At 39.7% G+C, this 18,146-nt stretch overlaps 1 protein-coding gene across 1 annotated transcript in view; it reads left to right on the plus strand.

Moving 5' to 3' along the window:
• LOC141344536 (uncharacterized) overlaps positions 1 to 18,146 on the plus strand; it is a 34,714-nt gene that overhangs the window by 3,800 nt on the left and 12,768 nt on the right. The window contains 23 exon segments of the mRNA XM_073849415.1: positions 1,378 to 1,548; positions 1,654 to 1,963; positions 2,170 to 2,243; positions 2,327 to 2,532; positions 2,617 to 2,740; positions 2,826 to 2,962; positions 3,080 to 3,335; positions 3,429 to 3,671; positions 3,754 to 3,930; positions 4,007 to 4,152; positions 4,240 to 4,330; positions 4,423 to 4,812; positions 5,988 to 6,114; positions 6,204 to 6,322; positions 6,413 to 6,609; positions 6,802 to 6,985; positions 7,627 to 7,792; positions 7,882 to 8,006; positions 8,083 to 8,391; positions 8,479 to 8,682; positions 8,765 to 9,061; positions 9,147 to 9,251; positions 9,331 to 9,663. Coding sequence (XP_073705516.1) covers positions 1,378 to 1,548; positions 1,654 to 1,963; positions 2,170 to 2,243; positions 2,327 to 2,532; positions 2,617 to 2,740; positions 2,826 to 2,962; positions 3,080 to 3,335; positions 3,429 to 3,671; positions 3,754 to 3,930; positions 4,007 to 4,152; positions 4,240 to 4,330; positions 4,423 to 4,812; positions 5,988 to 6,114; positions 6,204 to 6,322; positions 6,413 to 6,609; positions 6,802 to 6,985; positions 7,627 to 7,792; positions 7,882 to 8,006; positions 8,083 to 8,391; positions 8,479 to 8,682; positions 8,765 to 9,061; positions 9,147 to 9,251; positions 9,331 to 9,663 — 4,491 coding nt within the window.

The following is an 18,146-nucleotide window of genomic DNA, read 5'->3' on the forward strand; positions in this document are numbered from 1 at the left end:
ACATTGTAATTGCACCAATGGCAGAATAATTAAGAGGCGACCACATGATGGCGCGCCTAACTAACCACTGTATTCAGAACGGAAAACAAATAACGCGTTCTGGTAAAATAACGCGAGTCACTAAGTGGACATGATTAGCTTGCTAGCAATTTAGCCTGTTATATTACATACAATTTCACTTATCACATAAACAGAGTAGAGAGATGATTGAAGACAATAGCGAATTATTTGCATATCGAGTGCAACCAGCATATTATTTGTATTTGCGCTGAGTGGAGCTTCAAAGGTTTCTATGTGTTTTGCACATTGACTAATGTATCTCAAGTGTAGAGAGAGTGTAAATAAGAGACTGAATGGGCAGTAGCTTCGTTTATTATAATAGAGCTTTGTGATATTGCGAACTAAGATGAGTGACAGCTTTTAATCATTTTTAAGGGAGTTTGTAAACGAGATATTGATTTATTATAACAGATAAATAAACTAAATAAGTTATTATTAAGTGACTTACATTGTCTGACTATAACACTATTGCCTGATTTTGCTCTATTTTGTCGTCAAAAGTGGTCTGAAACAAGTCACAGCTGAGCCGCTGCGCATCTCCACTCAAACACAGCGTGTTTCGTTTATGAATGAACGTGCGTTTTTAAAGGAATCTAGTGAAATGATTCAATTTCCCATTCATAAAGAGTCACTTGCTTTATTCTTGAATGAACCATCAGTTTAAACGAATCAAATGAATATGATTCAGTAATTAAATCAGTGTCTTACCACCACCTGCTGGCAGATCGTTTCAGTTATTTAAATCATTTAATATTTCTATGTTCAAAATTGTATATTTTTGTATACGATATAAGTCCAAGAGAAAAGCATGGAAATATATATTTTCCTCCCGTCTCATATTTATTTGTCTTACAAACATTTACTGTGTCTGGTATGAGAAGAATGGGGTCTGGTGCACTGATGCAGTTGCAATGTATACTGCAAAATATATGGTGCCCATATATATTGTGGAAAAGCTGGGGTTTCTTTACATGCTAAAAGTAGTAAGGGGGAAAAAATCGATTTAAATCGTAAATCGGATTTTTTGTGAAAAAAATCGGGGATTTTATTTTTAGGCCATATCGCCCAGCCCTACTTTAAAGCGGCACTGAAACAGCAATTTGGACCTTCAACCTTAATTTTAGACTTTAATTTTATGAGACTTTTTTTTTTTGACTGAAGAAAGAAAGACATGAACATCTTGGATGACATGCGGGCGAGTAAATTATCGGGAAATCCTAATTCTGGAAGTGAACTAATCCTTTAACACAAAAAAATTACACATTTCAAGTATCTATATTTTTCATAAAACTGATGCTTTTACAAATTCATTTGCAGTTTAACACATTTGAGCAACTCTGCATCAACTTTACCAATGAGAAACTGCAACAGTTTTTCAACCACCACATGTTTGTGCTGGAACAAGAGGAGTACAAAAAAGAAGGGATTGAATGGGTGTTCATTGACTTTGGTATGGATTTGCAGGCCTGCATCGATCTCATTGAGAAAGTGAGTCAGCAAAAATGACTAAAAGTTTTACAACAAGCATTACAATTAAATTATTCATGCGTTTCTTTGACTTCACCAATTTCTCCATATTCCTGATGCCTTCAGCCTATGGGCATCATGTCCATCCTTGAAGAGGAGTGCATGTTTCCCAAAGCCAGTGATGCAACATTCAAAGCAAAGCTTTATGACAACCACCTTGGGAAGTCAAGCAACTTCCAGAAACCCAGGATTGTGAAAGGGAAGCCAGAGGCTCACTTTGCCCTGGCACATTACGCTGGTATAGTGGACTACAACATCAACAACTGGCTAGTGAAGAATAAGGACCCCCTCAATGAAACCGTGGTTGGACTGTACCAGAAATCCTCAATGAAGTTGTTGTCTTATCTATTTGCCAACTATGCAAGTGCAGACTCAGGTGTGCTTTTAATGTCTTTACAAAAATGTACACTATCAATTTGAAGTACCACATAAATTGAAGTAATATGAGGTCATTGTGGTGAGTCAAAATCAAGCTTTAAAGCAATAGTGTCTATATTGTGTCAAAAAAACTTATGGTATTTTAGCTCTATCATTACACATTTCAGAATATGAATTCAAACCTTTGATTTATATATTATATAGCCTTGGCTGAAGGTGGGAAAAAAGAAAAGAAGAAGAAAGGGTCATCATTCCAGACAGTGTCTGCACTTCACAGGGTATGTCAAAGCATGCCAATGCATAAAATCTCTAACTATTTGTTCTATCCTAGTCAAATATTCTAACAAGTGTTTCCTTACAGGAGAATCTCAACAAGCTAATGACAAACCTGAGATCAACTCATCCTCACTTTGTACGGTGCATCATCCCCAATGAGAGTAAGACTCCTGGCGCGATGGAGAACCCTTTAGTCATGCATCAACTGCGCTGTAACGGTGTACTGGAGGGCATCAGAATTTGCAGAAAAGGATTCCCCAACAGAATCCTGTATGGAGACTTCAAACAGAGGTACCAAGAAAAAAAGAGAAGACCAGAAGTTATTGCAAAACCTGCTTAGTTGATTTTTAAATACTTTATTCTGTGATTCTGCAGATATCGGATTTTAAACCCTGCAGCTATCCCTGAGGGACAGTTCATAGACAGCAAGAAAGGAGCAGAGAAACTGCTGAGTTCTCTTGACATAGACCACCAGCAGTACAGGTTTGGACACACTAAGGTAAGTCTTGTAGTTCTGGGAGTATGTGAAATGCTGTAGAAACAAAAGGTTATGAACTTACTTATAATGTCTATTATAATTTCAGGTATTTTTTAAGGCTGGTCTTCTAGGCCAACTGGAGGAGATGAGAGATGAGCGTCTATCAAAAATAATCACTGGAATTCAAGCTAGGTCTCGAGGTCTTCTTTCAAGAGCTGAATACTTAAAGATGGTAGAACGCAGGTATCATTTATGCCATGCATTACTTTATACTCAAACGAGAAATGTGTGTTTATATGTGCTGTTGAATTTTAAATGGCATTTAACTGGATTTTTATGCATTCTCCACAAATAAAAAAGGGATGCCTTGCTTGTGATTCAGTGGAACGTACGTGCATTCATGAGTGTCAAGAATTGGCCCTGGATGAAACTCTTCTTTAAAATTAAACCATTACTGAGATCTGCTGAAGCAGAGAAAGAAATGGCCAATATGAAAGAGGAGTTCTTGAAGCTCAAGGAAGCGTATGCAAAGTCTGAGGCTCGCAGAAAAGAACTTGAGGAAAAAATGGTTACTCTTCTTCAAGAAAAGAATGACCTCCAACTTCAAGTGCAGGCGGTATGTTTGTAAATGTTCATAAATAAAAGTCTGGAATAAACAGTAATATGAACTTTTATTTACAAATCTTTTAAATCTTTTCAATGCAAACAGGAACAAGATAATCTTTGTGATGCTGAAGAGAGGTGTGAAGGTCTGATCAAAAACAAGATTCAGATGGAGGCTAAAAACAAAGAGCTCACAGAGCGACTTGAGGATGAGGAGGAGATGAACGCAGAGCTGACAGCTAAGAAGAGGAAGCTGGAGGATGAGTGCTCTGAGCTGAAGAAAGATATTGATGATCTGGAGCTGACTCTGGCTAAAGTGGAGAAAGAGAAGCATGCCACTGAGAACAAGGTTCAATACAAACTGCAATTAACTGTGAAAAGGAATGTCTGAGTTTGTTCTCTCATAACTAATATTAGCTGTATATACACAGGTAAAGAACCTGACAGAGGAAATGGCAGCTTTAGATGATATCATTGCCAAGCTAACAAAAGAGAAGAAGGCCTTGCAGGAAGCTCATCAGCAGACACTGGATGACCTGCAGAGTGAGGAAGACAAAGTCAACACCCTCACCAAGGCCAAAGTGAAGCTAGAGCAGCAGGTGGATGATGTAAGTAAGCTAAGCTCCTGTAGATTATTTTGTTGTTGTTGTAGCAGATCAAAAAAATGTTTGTTAAATCTCTTAGCTTGAAGGATCTCTAGAGCAAGAAAAGAAGATCCGAATGGATCTAGAAAGAGCCAAGAGGAAACTTGAAGGAGATTTGAAGTTAACCCAGGAGAGCATAATGGACCTGGAGAATGACAAACAGCAGCTGGAAGAACGAATGAAGAAGTAAGACCAACTACTTTATTAGTTCATTAGTGTTGTTTAAAATATTTGAATATCCTAATGATATAAAGGCCATCATCTCATTTTCAGAAAAGACTTTGAAATCAGTCAGCTCAACAGTAAAATTGACGATGACCAAAACATAATTATCCAACTACAAAAGAAACTCAAGGAGCTGCAGGTACTTTAAATGACCATACATAATCATCTGTGTTGGTGATCAATGCACTGTGCATTTTTGAGAAAGGAAACTCATCTTCTACTCTGTGCTAGGCTCGAGTTGAGGAGCTAGAAGAAGAGCTTGAGGCAGAAAGAGCTGCCCGAGCTAAGGTGGAGAAGCAGAGAGCAGATTTAGCCAGAGAGCTGGAGGAGATCAGTGAGAGACTGGAGGAGGCTGGAGGATCTACAGCTGCTCAGATTGAGATGAATAAAAAGCGAGAGGCAGAGTTTCAGAAACTTCGCAGAGACCTTGAAGAGGCCACTCTGCAGCACGAGGCCACGGCCGCCACACTGAGGAAGAAACAAGCTGACAGTGTGGCTGAACTTGGAGAGCAGATAGACAATCTGCAGAGAGTCAAACAAAAACTGGAAAAGGAAAAAAGTGAACTTAGGCTGGAGCTGGATGATGTGATCTCCAGCATGGAGCAGACTGTCAAATCCAAGGTGAAAAGACAAACTCTTTGGAAAGGTTACAAGATTCCATTCAGCCTTTAAAGGATTAGTTCACTCCAGAATTAAAGTTTCCTGATAATTTTACTCACCCCTATGCCATCCAAGATGTTCATGACTTTCTTTCTTGAGTCGAAAAGAAATTAAGGTTTTGAGGAAAACATTACAGTATTTTTTTCCATATAGTGGACTTGGGATCAGCGGGTCGAAGGTCCAAATTGCAGTTTTGATGCAAAGGGCTCTACATGATCCCAGCTGAGAAATAAGGGCCTTATCCAGTGAAACAATTAGTCATTTAAAAAAAAAAGTATATACTTTTTAACCACAAATGCTTGTCTTGCACTAGCTCGACTTCCCCCATTACATAGTCATTTTGGAAAGGTCATGCATTACGTAGGTGGAAGTACCAGTGTTTACAAAACGAATGTGCAAAGACAGTCAAACGGCCTTCACAAAAATAGGGAAAAACAATGTCAGATGATTTTGAAGTTGGAGGAGAAAATGACATGGGGTTTTTCGCCCTACCCTAGCTTTTTGAACCAAACTACACAGAAGAAGAACTAACCACGTGTGACCTTTCCAGCTAGAAGTTGTAGACGTGCATCACAGAGCTAGTGCAAGATGAGCATTTGTGGTTAAAGTATATAAGTATATAAATTAGTATTTTTTTTTTAAATGACTGATCGTTTTGCTAGATAAGACCCTTATTCTTCAGCTGGAATTGTGTTGATCCCCATTTTGTAGCCCCGCCCCTTTTTAGCGCTGCGTTTGCTGTCTTCTGTCTTCCAGTTGTATTTCATTGCAATGGTCACAATAACTTTCGTTAACTTTACAATACATAAATCCACTTTACCTGCTAAATTACTCTTAGACAGTGATGCCATAGAAATATACAGAGCTACCACAAAAATGGAAGTTCAGAAACATAATTCTTGAAGATGGTGATGTGCTTGTTTCTTTGGAGAATAAGGTCAACACGGAGAAAACTTCCTGGAATGTTTTTCTCAAATACCTTAATTTCTTTTCGACTGAAGAAAGACAGACATGAACATCTTGGATGGCATGTAGGGTGAACTAATCCTATAAACATGGCATTAGCATAAGAGTCTTTAATCATCTGTTTTTAAACCTCTGTCTTATGTCTATACTAATGCAATTTATTTAAATAGACTAACATGGAGAAAGTTAACAGATCTCTGGAAGATCAACTGAATGAATACCGAAACAAGTGTGAGGAAACCCAAAGGGCCCTCAGTGACTTTACAACCCAGAAGGCAAAGCTTCAGGCAGAAAATGGTAAATAAACAATTTTGTTGAAACTATAAAATGGTGACAACTGTAAAATGGTGACAACTGATAACAACAGTTTTCTTTCAATTAATTAGATGAACATTCAAGACAGTTAGAAGAAAAAGAATCATTAATCTCTCAGCTGACAAGGGGTAAGAACTCCTTTAGTCAACAACTGGAGGACCTAAAAAGGCAGTTAGATGAAGAAATTAAGGTAACATATACTTATCCACGTATCCTACTAGTGCTTACACTTGAAATTTGTAATCGTATATAACAAAGTAATCAAAAAACTCTTTTCCAGGCGAAGAATGCTCTCGCACATGCACTGCAGTCATCTCGTCATGATACAGATCTGCTCAGAGAGCAGTACGAGGAGGAGCAGGAGGCCAAAGCAGAGCTACAAAGAAGCATGTCTAAAGCTAATACTGAGGTGGCTCAGTGGAGAACAAAGTATGAAACTGATGCCATACAGAGGACTGAGGAGTTGGAGGAAGCCAAGTAAGATATGAAACCATTATATCTCTAAGGCCATAAATGAATCCAGCATTGACTGCCCCATCCTAATTTTGTTTCCTTTGTCGATCTATACAAAAAAGTGAAGGCTCAACTTATTTTATATGCTCTGCCAAGTTGTGAACTTTTTAGAGTTCTACTTTTCAAAAGTCCGTTCTTTTAATTACTTTCATGCAGGAAGAAACTGGCCCAGCGTTTGCAGGAGGCTGAGGAGGCTGTGGAGGCAGTAAATGCTAAATGCTCTTCCCTTGAAAAGACTAAACACAGACTTCAAAATGAAATTGAAGATCTCATGGTGGATGTGGAGAGAGCCAACACTGCTGCTGCATCTTTAGACAAGAAACAAAGAAACTTTGACAAGGTAATATTTAAACAAGTGACTAAGACAACATTTAGACAAGATTGATAATTGTATTAATTCATCTGTATATATACAGAGAGAGAAAGAGATTTCAAAAATATAATATACCAGTCAAAGTTTGGATACTTACTCATAATTTATTATTACTATTTTTCACTTTTTAGATTAATAGTAATATTATCAGAATTATATATAAAAAAATGGATGTAAGGGACTTAAGGTCCTTGCACACTGAAATTTTTGCATGTGTTTTTGTCAAATGTGAAAAATAAATTTAAAAAAAAAAATATTTAACCTGATCCAACAAAAAATTCAGAGGCAGTATGTAACACTTATTTTTGATTAGTAATATGCATTGCTAAGAACTTAATTTGGACAACTTTAAAGGCGATTTTCTCAATATTTTGATTTTGTTGCACTCTCAGATTCCAGATTTACAAATAGTTGTATCTCAGCCAAATCCTAACAAACCATACATCAATGAAAAGCTTATTTATTCAGCTTTTTGATTATGTATAAATCTCAGTTAAAAACTGACCTTTATGACTGGTTTTGTGTTCCAGATTCACAAATATTATTTGACTATTATTTAAAAAAAACATTAATTATAAAAATGTAATTTAACAACATTTTCTTTTTAGGTCTTATCTGAATGGAAGCAGAAATATGAGGAGTCTCAATGTGAACTGGAGAGCTCTCAGAAGGAAGCCAGATCTTTGAGCACAGAACTGTTCAAGTTGAAGAACTCCTATGAGGAATCTCTGGACCACCTGGAGACTATGAAGAGAGAGAACAAGATTCTGCAAGGTTTCTTCACTGCTATTTTGTACATGCTTAATAAAAATTACAAATATGTATGGTCATTTCCAAAATGGTAATGTTATTTTTCTTAATAGAGGAGATCTCTGACCTGACTGAGCAGCTTGGTGAGAGTGGAAAGACAATCCATGAGTTAGAGAAGATTCGTAAGCAACTGGAACAAGAAAAAGCTGAGATACAAGCTGCTCTGGAAGAGGCTGAGGTAGGAGGGTATCCACAAAAATTTGATGAAAATAAGTGCAATGATGACATGAGTAAGCTTATTTGGTTTATTACAGGGCTCTCTGGAACACGAGGAAGGTAAAATCCTGAGGACCCAGCTTGAATTTAACCAAATAAAAGCTGACATTGAGCGCAAGCTGACTGAGAAAGATGAGGAAATGGAGCAATCAAAGAAAAACCTGCAGAGGACCATAGACACCTTGCAAAGTGCTTTGGAGTCTGAAACTCGTAGTAGGAATGAAGCTCTCAGGATAAAGAAGAAGATGGAAGGAGATCTAAATGAAATGGAGATCCAGCTGAGCCAGGCTAACAGACAGGCAGCCGAGGCTCAAAAACAACTCAAGTCTGTTCAGGCCCATCTAAAGGTAAAACAGATGTGTTGCTATTTCATTATTAACTTGGTGTGTCTATATATAAAAAAAACTGACCTGCCTTAATGAAACATTTTGTAGGACTCCCAGCTTCAGCTGGATGACTCTCTTCGAGCCAATGATGATCTAAAGGAGAACACTGCCATTGTAGAGAGACGTAATACCTTGCTTCAGGCTGAACTGGAAGAGCTCAGGGCTATTCTGGAACAAACAGAGCGTGGACGTAAACTTTCTGAGCAAGAGTTGCTGGATGTTACTGAGAGAGTCCAGCTTCTGCATTCTCAGGTAAGCGTCTTTATGAACATTTGTTGTAAAGTTACATTATAAAAAGTCACTGTAACACAAACTTACAAAATTTCATTTATAGAACACCAGTCTCATAAACCAGAAGAAGAAGCTGGAGACTGACATATCCCAGCTTCAGAGTGAGGTGGAAGAGGCAGTGCAAGAATGCAGGAATGCAGAAGAAAAGGCTAAGAAGGCCATCACTGATGCTGCCATGATGGCTGAGGAGTTGAAGAAGGAGCAGGACACAAGTGCTCACCTGGAGCGTATGAAGAAGAACATGGAGCAGACCATTAAGGACCTGCAGCACCGTCTGGATGAAGCTGAGCAAATTGCTATGAAAGGAGGCAAGAAACAAGTCCAGAAACTGGAGGCTAGGGTGAGTTCACAGATTATTATAAAGTCTTGCTCAATTAAGATGACATAAATCAATGACTAATGGACTTCTATGGTTTCAATCCTAGGTAAGAGAGCTGGAAAGTGAAGTTGAAAGTGAACAGAAGAAAAGCAGTGAATCTGTTAAGGGGATCCGTAAATATGAACGCCGCATCAAGGAACTTACATATCAGGTGGGGTTAGATGATTTTAACTTCTGAATATCAGAATAAATAATGTAAACTGAATTAATCTTTTGTTGTATAAACCTAGACTGAAGAGGATCGTAAAAACATCGCCCGTCTTCAGGATTTGGTCGACAAGCTGCAACTAAAAGTCAAAGCTTACAAAAGATCTGCTGAGGAAGCTGTAAGTGCTCTTGAAATTCAGAGATACACTAAAGAGTCATTGTGGATGGTGTTGTCTGAAGTATATTGATCCCTTATGTGTCATATTTGCCTCCTGTAACAGGAAGAACAGGCAAACATTCACCTTGGCAAATTCCGTAAGCTGCAGCATGAATTAGATGAAGCAGAGGAAAGGGCTGATATTGCTGAATCTCAAGTGAACAAACTACGTGCCAAAAGTCGTGATGTGGGGCCAAAGGTACAGTGGACACAATTACTTAAAATGACGTAAAGCTCATAAAGTTGGTTGATTTAAGTTTGCATGGGACTATTCTTTTAATGGCCAATACGTCTGACAGCCACCATGATTTGCTACTTGCTAGTCTGTGGTAGGTATTTATTACAGGAAGGGTTTATCTCATTCTAGAGAGCACAAAGCAAAAAGACTGGGCACAAATATTTGAGTATAAGTTATGTCATCAATATATTTGGCTTATTAAAAGAGATTCTGTCAACATTCTATAATACCGTTTCCCTTGTCAACATTTTTCTCTCACAGAAAGGGTTTGATGAAGAATGAAGTCCTGGAAATCTTCTGAAATCACCTTAACTTGTTTGCCTTGCTCTCTGTACACTATTGTGTTCCCACACTTCCATGAAATAAAGTCACTATGCATCTAGTCTGTTGTCTTGTGTGTATGTATTACTGTGCTGCTTTTATTAAGTTACCACATTATATAATGCTATATTCAAAAATAAGCACTCTTCTGGGAATTTAATTTCATGTAAATTAAATAACATCTACATATATTTACTGTATTATTAATGTGACCACACACTTGGAGATTTTCTATTTATCAAAAGGTACACAGTGATCCCCAAGTGTATATGAGAGTTTCTCAGGTGCTTTTGTACAGTGTTGGGCAGTAGCGCTACTAGCTTAACTACATTTCTCAGTAGCGTGGTGGTAGCGTCGCTGTTTTCTGAATCAAATAGCTTTTCAGTAGCTAAGCTATTATTTTGATTAAGTAGCGCGGTAGCGTCAACAAAAGCTACAAGCTATATATTTTTCTATACTTTAAGCTCAAATCGGAAATATAACTGCTACGGAATGGATCACTGATCCTGGGTCAGTAAGCGACGTCACCGCCACTAAACCTCGTGACGCCATTGGCTCATTAAACTGTCAGTCAAACCGTATTATTCCTCCCGCCTCTCTCGTGAATGAAGTGCGGCGCGCAGTCTGAAGCATCTCAACGTGTTTGCAGACTTGAGGTAAATAAAGAAGTGTTGATTGAAAAGTACATGTTTTCTGTATTTATAACACAGCACTGTATTTATAGGCTAATGTTTTTTTTGCATTCAAGGAGATGAGAAAAGTGTGTCTTAGTCTAGCATTTGTTGTCACAACAACCAAATTGCTTATGTGAAGCACTGAATCTTTATATTTTAGCTAAATGTCAGAAAAAAACTGAGCGCCCACATAGCAACAGAAAACTGTATAATCTGCAATGCAAAAGGTATTATTAGAACTAGTGATGGGCGCCTTGATTTTAGTGTTTTAAGCAGGCTAGTGCTCTGGGAAGATCTCAAACTCAGAAGTAAGTAATGAGATGGGCAGAGGGTGGGTGTCAAATTCATGGCGAAAGGCAAAATGTTTCGGTTCGTTCTTAGCAAAAACAAACAAACAAACAAACAAAAAATGACCAGATTTCATAGCAAAATAAAGAATTTGTTGTGGAGTGAGGGAAATAATGTCAAAACATGTCTGTTTATTTCAGAATATAATAAAATGTGACTTATAGGCCTAGCCGCTGTGACCTCTCGGTTTATTTTTTCCTCTCAAAGACTTACAATTTATGTTAATGTGTTTTACCTTCTGCAAACGAAAACAGCCGCTTGATTTGGTTATATATTCTTACTGTCAGTTAACAAATTTACAGTATAATTTAGCTTTGCTTCCCAGATAGTAACCGGGTCTGGGCCAAATCTGGCTTACATTCCACACTTGTCTTTTATTCACAGTCTTGACTGCAAATGTTTGTGATTTGTTTTTATTTTTGTATTTGTATAGATTCTGACAATAAAAAAAAAACTGGCTCCAGTATTCATGAAATCAATCACTATCTTTGTTCAAAAATGGCAGTAAATTAAAGTGCTGTTTTTGTGTGTCATATTTTAGTAGCTATATACAGCCAATCTACAGCGCTTCCATTTTTTATGAAGCTGTCAACACTGTAAACTCTGACGACATGCAATCAGTTGATAAACACCCATTCAAATATAGACTATGTTATTCAATTATATGTATAAAATTATTTTATTTACAAATTTCATGTTTTCCCTGTTTTATTCGTTTAATATTCTGAAACTGGTGCCATTGTTTTTTTAAATTGTTTCAAGAAAGAATTCAACCCCCCCAAAAATGAGATAAATCCAGCCCTGTACATGATACTGATTTTTGTTGCCATATTGGTTTGGAAGAGTGGTTAAATAAACAATTAAACTAAACTTGTATGACTGTATGACTGACAATTTAATTGATCACTGAGAGAGCATTGACTTGGTATGATGTTGGTTCAATAGAAAAATGAAATTTTAAAAAATAGCTTAGATGTAGTGAACTACTTTTGCCATGATACTGTAGCTTGCTACATTACCCAATGAAGCTTAAGCTTCATTTAAAAAAAAGTCATGACGTATTGTCAAGTATGGTGACCCATACTCGAAATTGGCCCTCTGCATTTAACGCATCCAAGTGCACACACACACACACAGCAGTGAGAAGTGAACAAACACACGCGCACACACACACTGTGAATACACATCGGCGCCCGGGGAGCAACTGGGGGTTCAGTGCCTTGCTCAAGGGCACTTCAGTCATGGTATTGAGGGTGGAAAGAGCGCTGTTCATTCACAATCCCCAACTTCAATTCCTGCCGGTGTGGGAATTGAACCAGCAAACTTTGAGTTACCAGCCCAACTCTCTCACCATTAGGCCACGGCTGCCCAGTAACTTTTGAAGAGTAACTGTTCGCTTAGCTCACTACATTTTCCAAGTAGCTTGCCCATCACTGCTTTTGTAGCTTTGTCTCAAACATACAGAACTCTAGGCTCTAATACTGAACATCCCCTGTGGAAAGTGTAAATAATAAATCACAACCCCTGGTTTTCAATTTGTTTTTTAAACTGCCTCAATGAGAGATATACATTTATAGAGTTCTAAAATGTATCGGCAATGTGACAATTTAACTTTTTTCATAGGTTGTATTTTTACGGTAAACAATGACCATAATGAACTCAATGTACTAAGCAGAACTTTACTGCACATGCTACATTACAGCAGGGATTGAGGGTTTAAAGTGTCACACAGAGACATGCTATATGTATAAAATGGAAAGAGATATAACAAAGCCTTTGGTTCTCAAAATAGTTTGGACAGAAAGGGGAAAGCAATGAACTCTGAAGCACTTATGCATATAACCACAGACAGCTGCATTGATACTTCAATGCGGCAGACCATCTTTATACTTGCCTTACTATGTATTTCATGTACAGATAATATAAAAATGTGCACAGAAAAATCCTGTAGAATATACCAAAGGCTATTATGCTACAAAACAGAAACACAAAAGCTAAAAAAGACTTCTCATATCATGTAATTGATATTTTTACACATACCAGTCCCAGATCATTAACAAATCCAGTTATACTATTGAAAATAAAGATTTCAAAGGGGTGTCTCTATGGTGATGCCATAGAATAACAATTTGTGGTTCCCTAAAGAACTTTTCAGTGAACAATTCTTAAAAAAAAAACATTTTGAAGAACATTTTAAAATTTAAAAAGAACTCTTTTCCAATATTAAGAACCTTTTCTGCATATGAAAGGTTCCATGAATGGTCAAGATTCGATGGAACCATCAATGCCAATAAAGAACCTTTAGTGTATTTTTAAAATAATCTTTAATTTTGTTGTCAATAGGGGCTTTCAAACTGGAGGAACCTTTTCATAATTCAGAGAAATATTGGTGGAAGTTCTCGCTTTTTGGCATGCTTGCACCACAGGAACTAGGAACGTATGTAGTTCTAGCAACTCTGTTTGAGGAAACTAAATTAGCTCCTACTTCAGAGCAGGGTCTGAGACAGTTCTATTCGCTAGTTAAGTGATGACATAATGCACATCCAACAAACACTGTTCTCGGGTCCAAGCCTCAACTTTTTTCCCTTGAGAATACTATCTCAACAGCCGTTTATGAGCACTGTTTATTCATACTAAACAAACTTACAGTGTACACTACAGTCTCTGTACTCATATTTGTGTCCCAAACACAAATAATTTTTATATGTATTTATTTACATGTATATTTTCATTGTCGGATTTCGGTATGGATTATGGAGTTAAATGGTAGTATTATATCCCATTGTACCACGCACATGAAAAACAGCGATGATAATAATGGCATAGCTACCTTTTGTTTGAAGTGTTGTGTTCTTTTCAAAGCCTTGATGATATGTAACACTGCAAGTTGTCATAGAAGATTTAGTCAGATTTTTGTGCTCTTTTAATTGTGTAAATCGTGTGTTTACATTCAATTTGCATTATCACAAAACCCACGACACACAATAAAAACAGCTCCGATCATGGCTGTCTTAGTTCTCTGTTGTGGTCTTTGGTTTCTCCCATCTGGTTTCCCCCTGTCATTTTGTGATCATTTGGTTTAGTCCTCGTTTGTCATCATCCCCGTCACCTGTGTTTAATTATTAGTCTGTCTTTATAAGTCTGTTTGTTTCCTGAGTTCTCTGTCGGTCTTTATGTGATGTAAATGTTGAATGTTCCTGTCAGAAGATTATGAAATATATTGTTCTAATTGTACTTTGCATCTCGTCTCATCCATCCAGCACGTAAAGCGTAACAGAAAAGACCGACCGATACAGTTCACAGCGTTTTTCCCCTGCGTTTCTTTTCCGTTTTTGTCTCAGTGTTTTTTATTTATTTATTTTTTTTGTCATGGATGATCCCGCCGTCCTCATCATCCTTCTGGAGCAGGGGAACCGCTCTCTCGAGGACCACACCAGAGACTTTGTCCACCTCGTGCCTTACATGCACTACCCGGACAGCTGCCTGTGCACATTCTACCGAAATGGACTCAACAACACCATCAAGGCACAGCTGTCCGGGGAGGGTCCTCGAGAGAGCATCGCTGATTACATCGAGTGGGTGCTGGTGTCCAGCAGAGCTTCCTTGACCGTGGAGGATGACACCAGCCCCACTCATGACCCAGAGAGCAGCCAACCATCACCCCGACACGCAGAGCACGAACCCGAGCGCACCGCGGATGAGGGACTAGAGCCGCGAGCGACAGAGCCAGAGCCCTCTCCGACTGATCAGGTGTGTGAGCTGGATTCTACATCTGCGACGGTGGATTGCGACGTGGAGCAAGTGAGGGAAATGGAGAGCCCTGCCCACTGCAACACCGCTGGGGGTGAGCTGGAAGACATCTCTGGGGACTTAATTGACTTCTTTTCAGAAGTTGTGGATGATAAATCATATGACTTAATAGACTTTTTCTCAGAGCCACTGACCTGCCTTAACTTCCCTCCCACCCGCCCTCTTCTGTCTGGATCTGCCTGGTCCCCGCTGGTTCCGCCCAGCCGTCCTGAATCCCCACTGGTTCCGCCCAGCCGTCAATCGGTGGCATGGCTGGAGGATCCCTCAGCTCCGCCTCCAGCCTCTGAGCCCAGATCTCCACCTCGGCCCTCCGACCCTGCGGCTCCACCACGGCTCTCAACGCCCTCAGCTCCACCGTCGTCCGTCGGCCCACCAGCTCCACCGGGCTCCATCATCTCTCCGGCTCCGCCTTGGTCAGTCGTCGACCATCCGCCGCCTCGGGACTCCACTCCTCGTCCCTCTGTCCCTCCGGCTCTGTCAGGCTCCTCCTTCCCTTCAGCGCCGCCTTCGTCCTCTGTCGCTCCGGCTCCGCCACGGACCTCCAGTACTCCGCTTCCGCCTCGGTCGCCAGAGCCTCTAGTTCCGCCTTGGCCCTCCGGATCCGCGGTGTCGCCCTGGATCTTCGGCCCTCCATCTCCGCCTCTGTCCTCACCAACTGCTCTGCCTCTGTCGGTCGGCCCCCTGGAGTCGGCGGTCCTTCCTCCACCATGGCTCCTCCCTCCGTCGGCTCCTCCGTGGGCCGTCATCCTGGCTGCAATCTGGGTCCTGCTGAGTCTCCCCTGCTTCGGGTCCCTCCTGTCTCCTCCCTGGCTCCTCCCACCGTCGTCGCCCCCTTGAACTGTCTTTTTTGCCCCTTGGACTTTTCTTTCGGTCCCCCTCTTCGGTTGCGTCCTCCACCAAAGCCCCCTCCCTCATGGACTCTATGTTTCTGGTTTGCCGCCCCTCTCTTTTTTTTTTCTCTTTCTACGGTGCGAGGATGCACCTATTCGGAGGGGGGCGTAATGTCATAGTTCTGTTTGTTGTGGTCTTTGGTTTCTCCCATCTGGTTTCCCCCTGTCATTTTGTGATCATTTGGTTTAGTCCTCGTTTGTCATCATCCCCGTCACCTGTGTTTAATTATTAGTCTGTCTTTATAAGTCTGTTTGTTTCCTGAGTTCTCTGTCGGTCTTTATGTGATGTAAACGTTGAATATTCCTGTCAGAAGATTAATAAATATATTGTTCTAATTGTACTTTGCATCTCGTCTCGTCCATCCAGCACGTAAAGCGTAACAATGGCGTCCTCCATTCAAAATGCCACAAATAATAATGACGCTGTCAGCCACTTCAGAGTTCCTGCTGACGGTGTGAGTACAACCAGGGAAATGGCCGAAAAGGGGAAACTGGTTCTGGGAACCACTATGCTGGTGTCACAGCATACAAAGAGGCAGAGACGGAGGTAAGTATAAAACATTAACGGTGAGTTTATTGACAGAACGGTAAGTATTTTGCAGCAGGTTTTGAGGTGAGTATTCTTATCTGAGGAGTTCCAAAGTTCGGGTAAGTAGATCCAACGGAGAAGACAGGGAAACACAGAGTCCAAAACAGTCATGGAGATACAGCAATCGCTGGGGATGTGATCTGTAAACCAGACGCCGGTGATGTGAACAGTCCAGGTTTATATAGGGGTGTGGTAAGTGAAATCAGGTGAGTAATTAGAAGTCAGGTGACTGGGAACGTGTGTGTGTGTATTCAGGGGGCGTGGCTTGTGGGTCTGGCTGGGGTAGAACTCTGACAGCTGGCTAGTTTCTAGAACTGAGTTCCTAGAACTATGTGGTGCGAAAACACATAATTAGACCTCCAATGGTTCCTACCTTGTAGTCTAGATGTAACTTACCTCAGGGCAGACCTCTCACAGGCCTCAGTGTCGTTCTCTGCCTTGCTGAGTAGGTGAGACGTGCATCACACCAAGAGGGGTAAAATAAACTAATGAAGAATATGTGGTCTAATATTACACATTCATTTATATTAATCATACCTGTTATGACTATAATAATCCCATTCGCAGTAGTAGAGTGTCATTCGATTTTGTTTTACACATTTTAAATACGCAAGTTGCATATGTATTTATAATTCTTGATAACGTGGTCAATCATGTCACATTAAAATATAAAACTGCAGCAGTACTGTAACGCTGCGGAGAAGAGGCAAGATGAGGTGAGGATCTACGTGCAGGAGTTTATTGAAAATCCAAGAAAACAACAAATAATCCAAAATGGGTGAAACATGGAAACCAGACACGAACAGAGAGCAACCATTACAGACATCTAACAACCAACAAAGCACAGAGAAAACACAAGGACTATTTATACACAGGGCAGAGGTAATGATCTAATTGGTAACCGTGGTAACTAACGAGGAGTGGGTGTGGTCAAATGAGTGTCCATGGGGATAAACAAGGGAGCAGAGTGGCAGGGAGACAGTCAACAATGAGAAACAAAAAAAAATAAAAGTCACAGAACACAGACACAGAAACACAGACCAGAATCGTGACAAGTACAGTTGGAGGATATGTGTGTAATCCCATGACAAATTAATCCCCTTTCATTGAATTGGCTATATCACTCTCTCCTCTCCACATGTAGCTGGTGTGTGGTGAGCGCACTGGCACCGTTGTACTGTGGCTGCCGTCACATCATCCAAGTGGATGCTGCACACTGGTGGTGGTTGAGGAGAGATCCTCCCATGTGACTGTAAAGCGCTTTGGGTGTACGGCAATACACAATTAATGCGCTATATAAATGCATCATTCATTCATTCATTCAAGTGTAATTAAGCAGCCTGCTGTTATAATTACACATTCATGGATAGTAGTGATTTTATTTTATGACTAGTGAGATCAAATTAATTATGAAGCACATATCTGTGTGTCAGAATGATGCTTCTAATGTTGCTCTGACTTTGCAAAACTACAGAGGTCATCGTTATCTTTACTGAGTCTTCAGCGATGGCTTGGCATTTCTCACTTCCTTTTGCACTTTGGCGCCAGTCATCGTTTAAAAGATGTGGCTGGGTGTCAGAATAGAACGGTCTTATCACTTGTCATAGGCACTTAACTCCTTGTTTATCTGTTGACCCTTTCTGTGTGGTAACTGTCAAGAGTACTCACCTTTCAGTTATGTCTGCCAGTTGTAGATATCAAATCCAATTCAGACTTATTCAAATATTCTAAAAATAAACAAACATGACAATAAGTATTATTACAGTATTATTATAATTATGTATTTTGTATTTACCTTTAAATACCATTTCA

The sequence above is a fragment of the Garra rufa genome, chromosome 10 (assembly GCF_049309525.1).
Source record: "Garra rufa chromosome 10, GarRuf1.0, whole genome shotgun sequence".
NCBI classification, from domain to species: domain Eukaryota; kingdom Metazoa; phylum Chordata; class Actinopteri; order Cypriniformes; family Cyprinidae; genus Garra; species Garra rufa.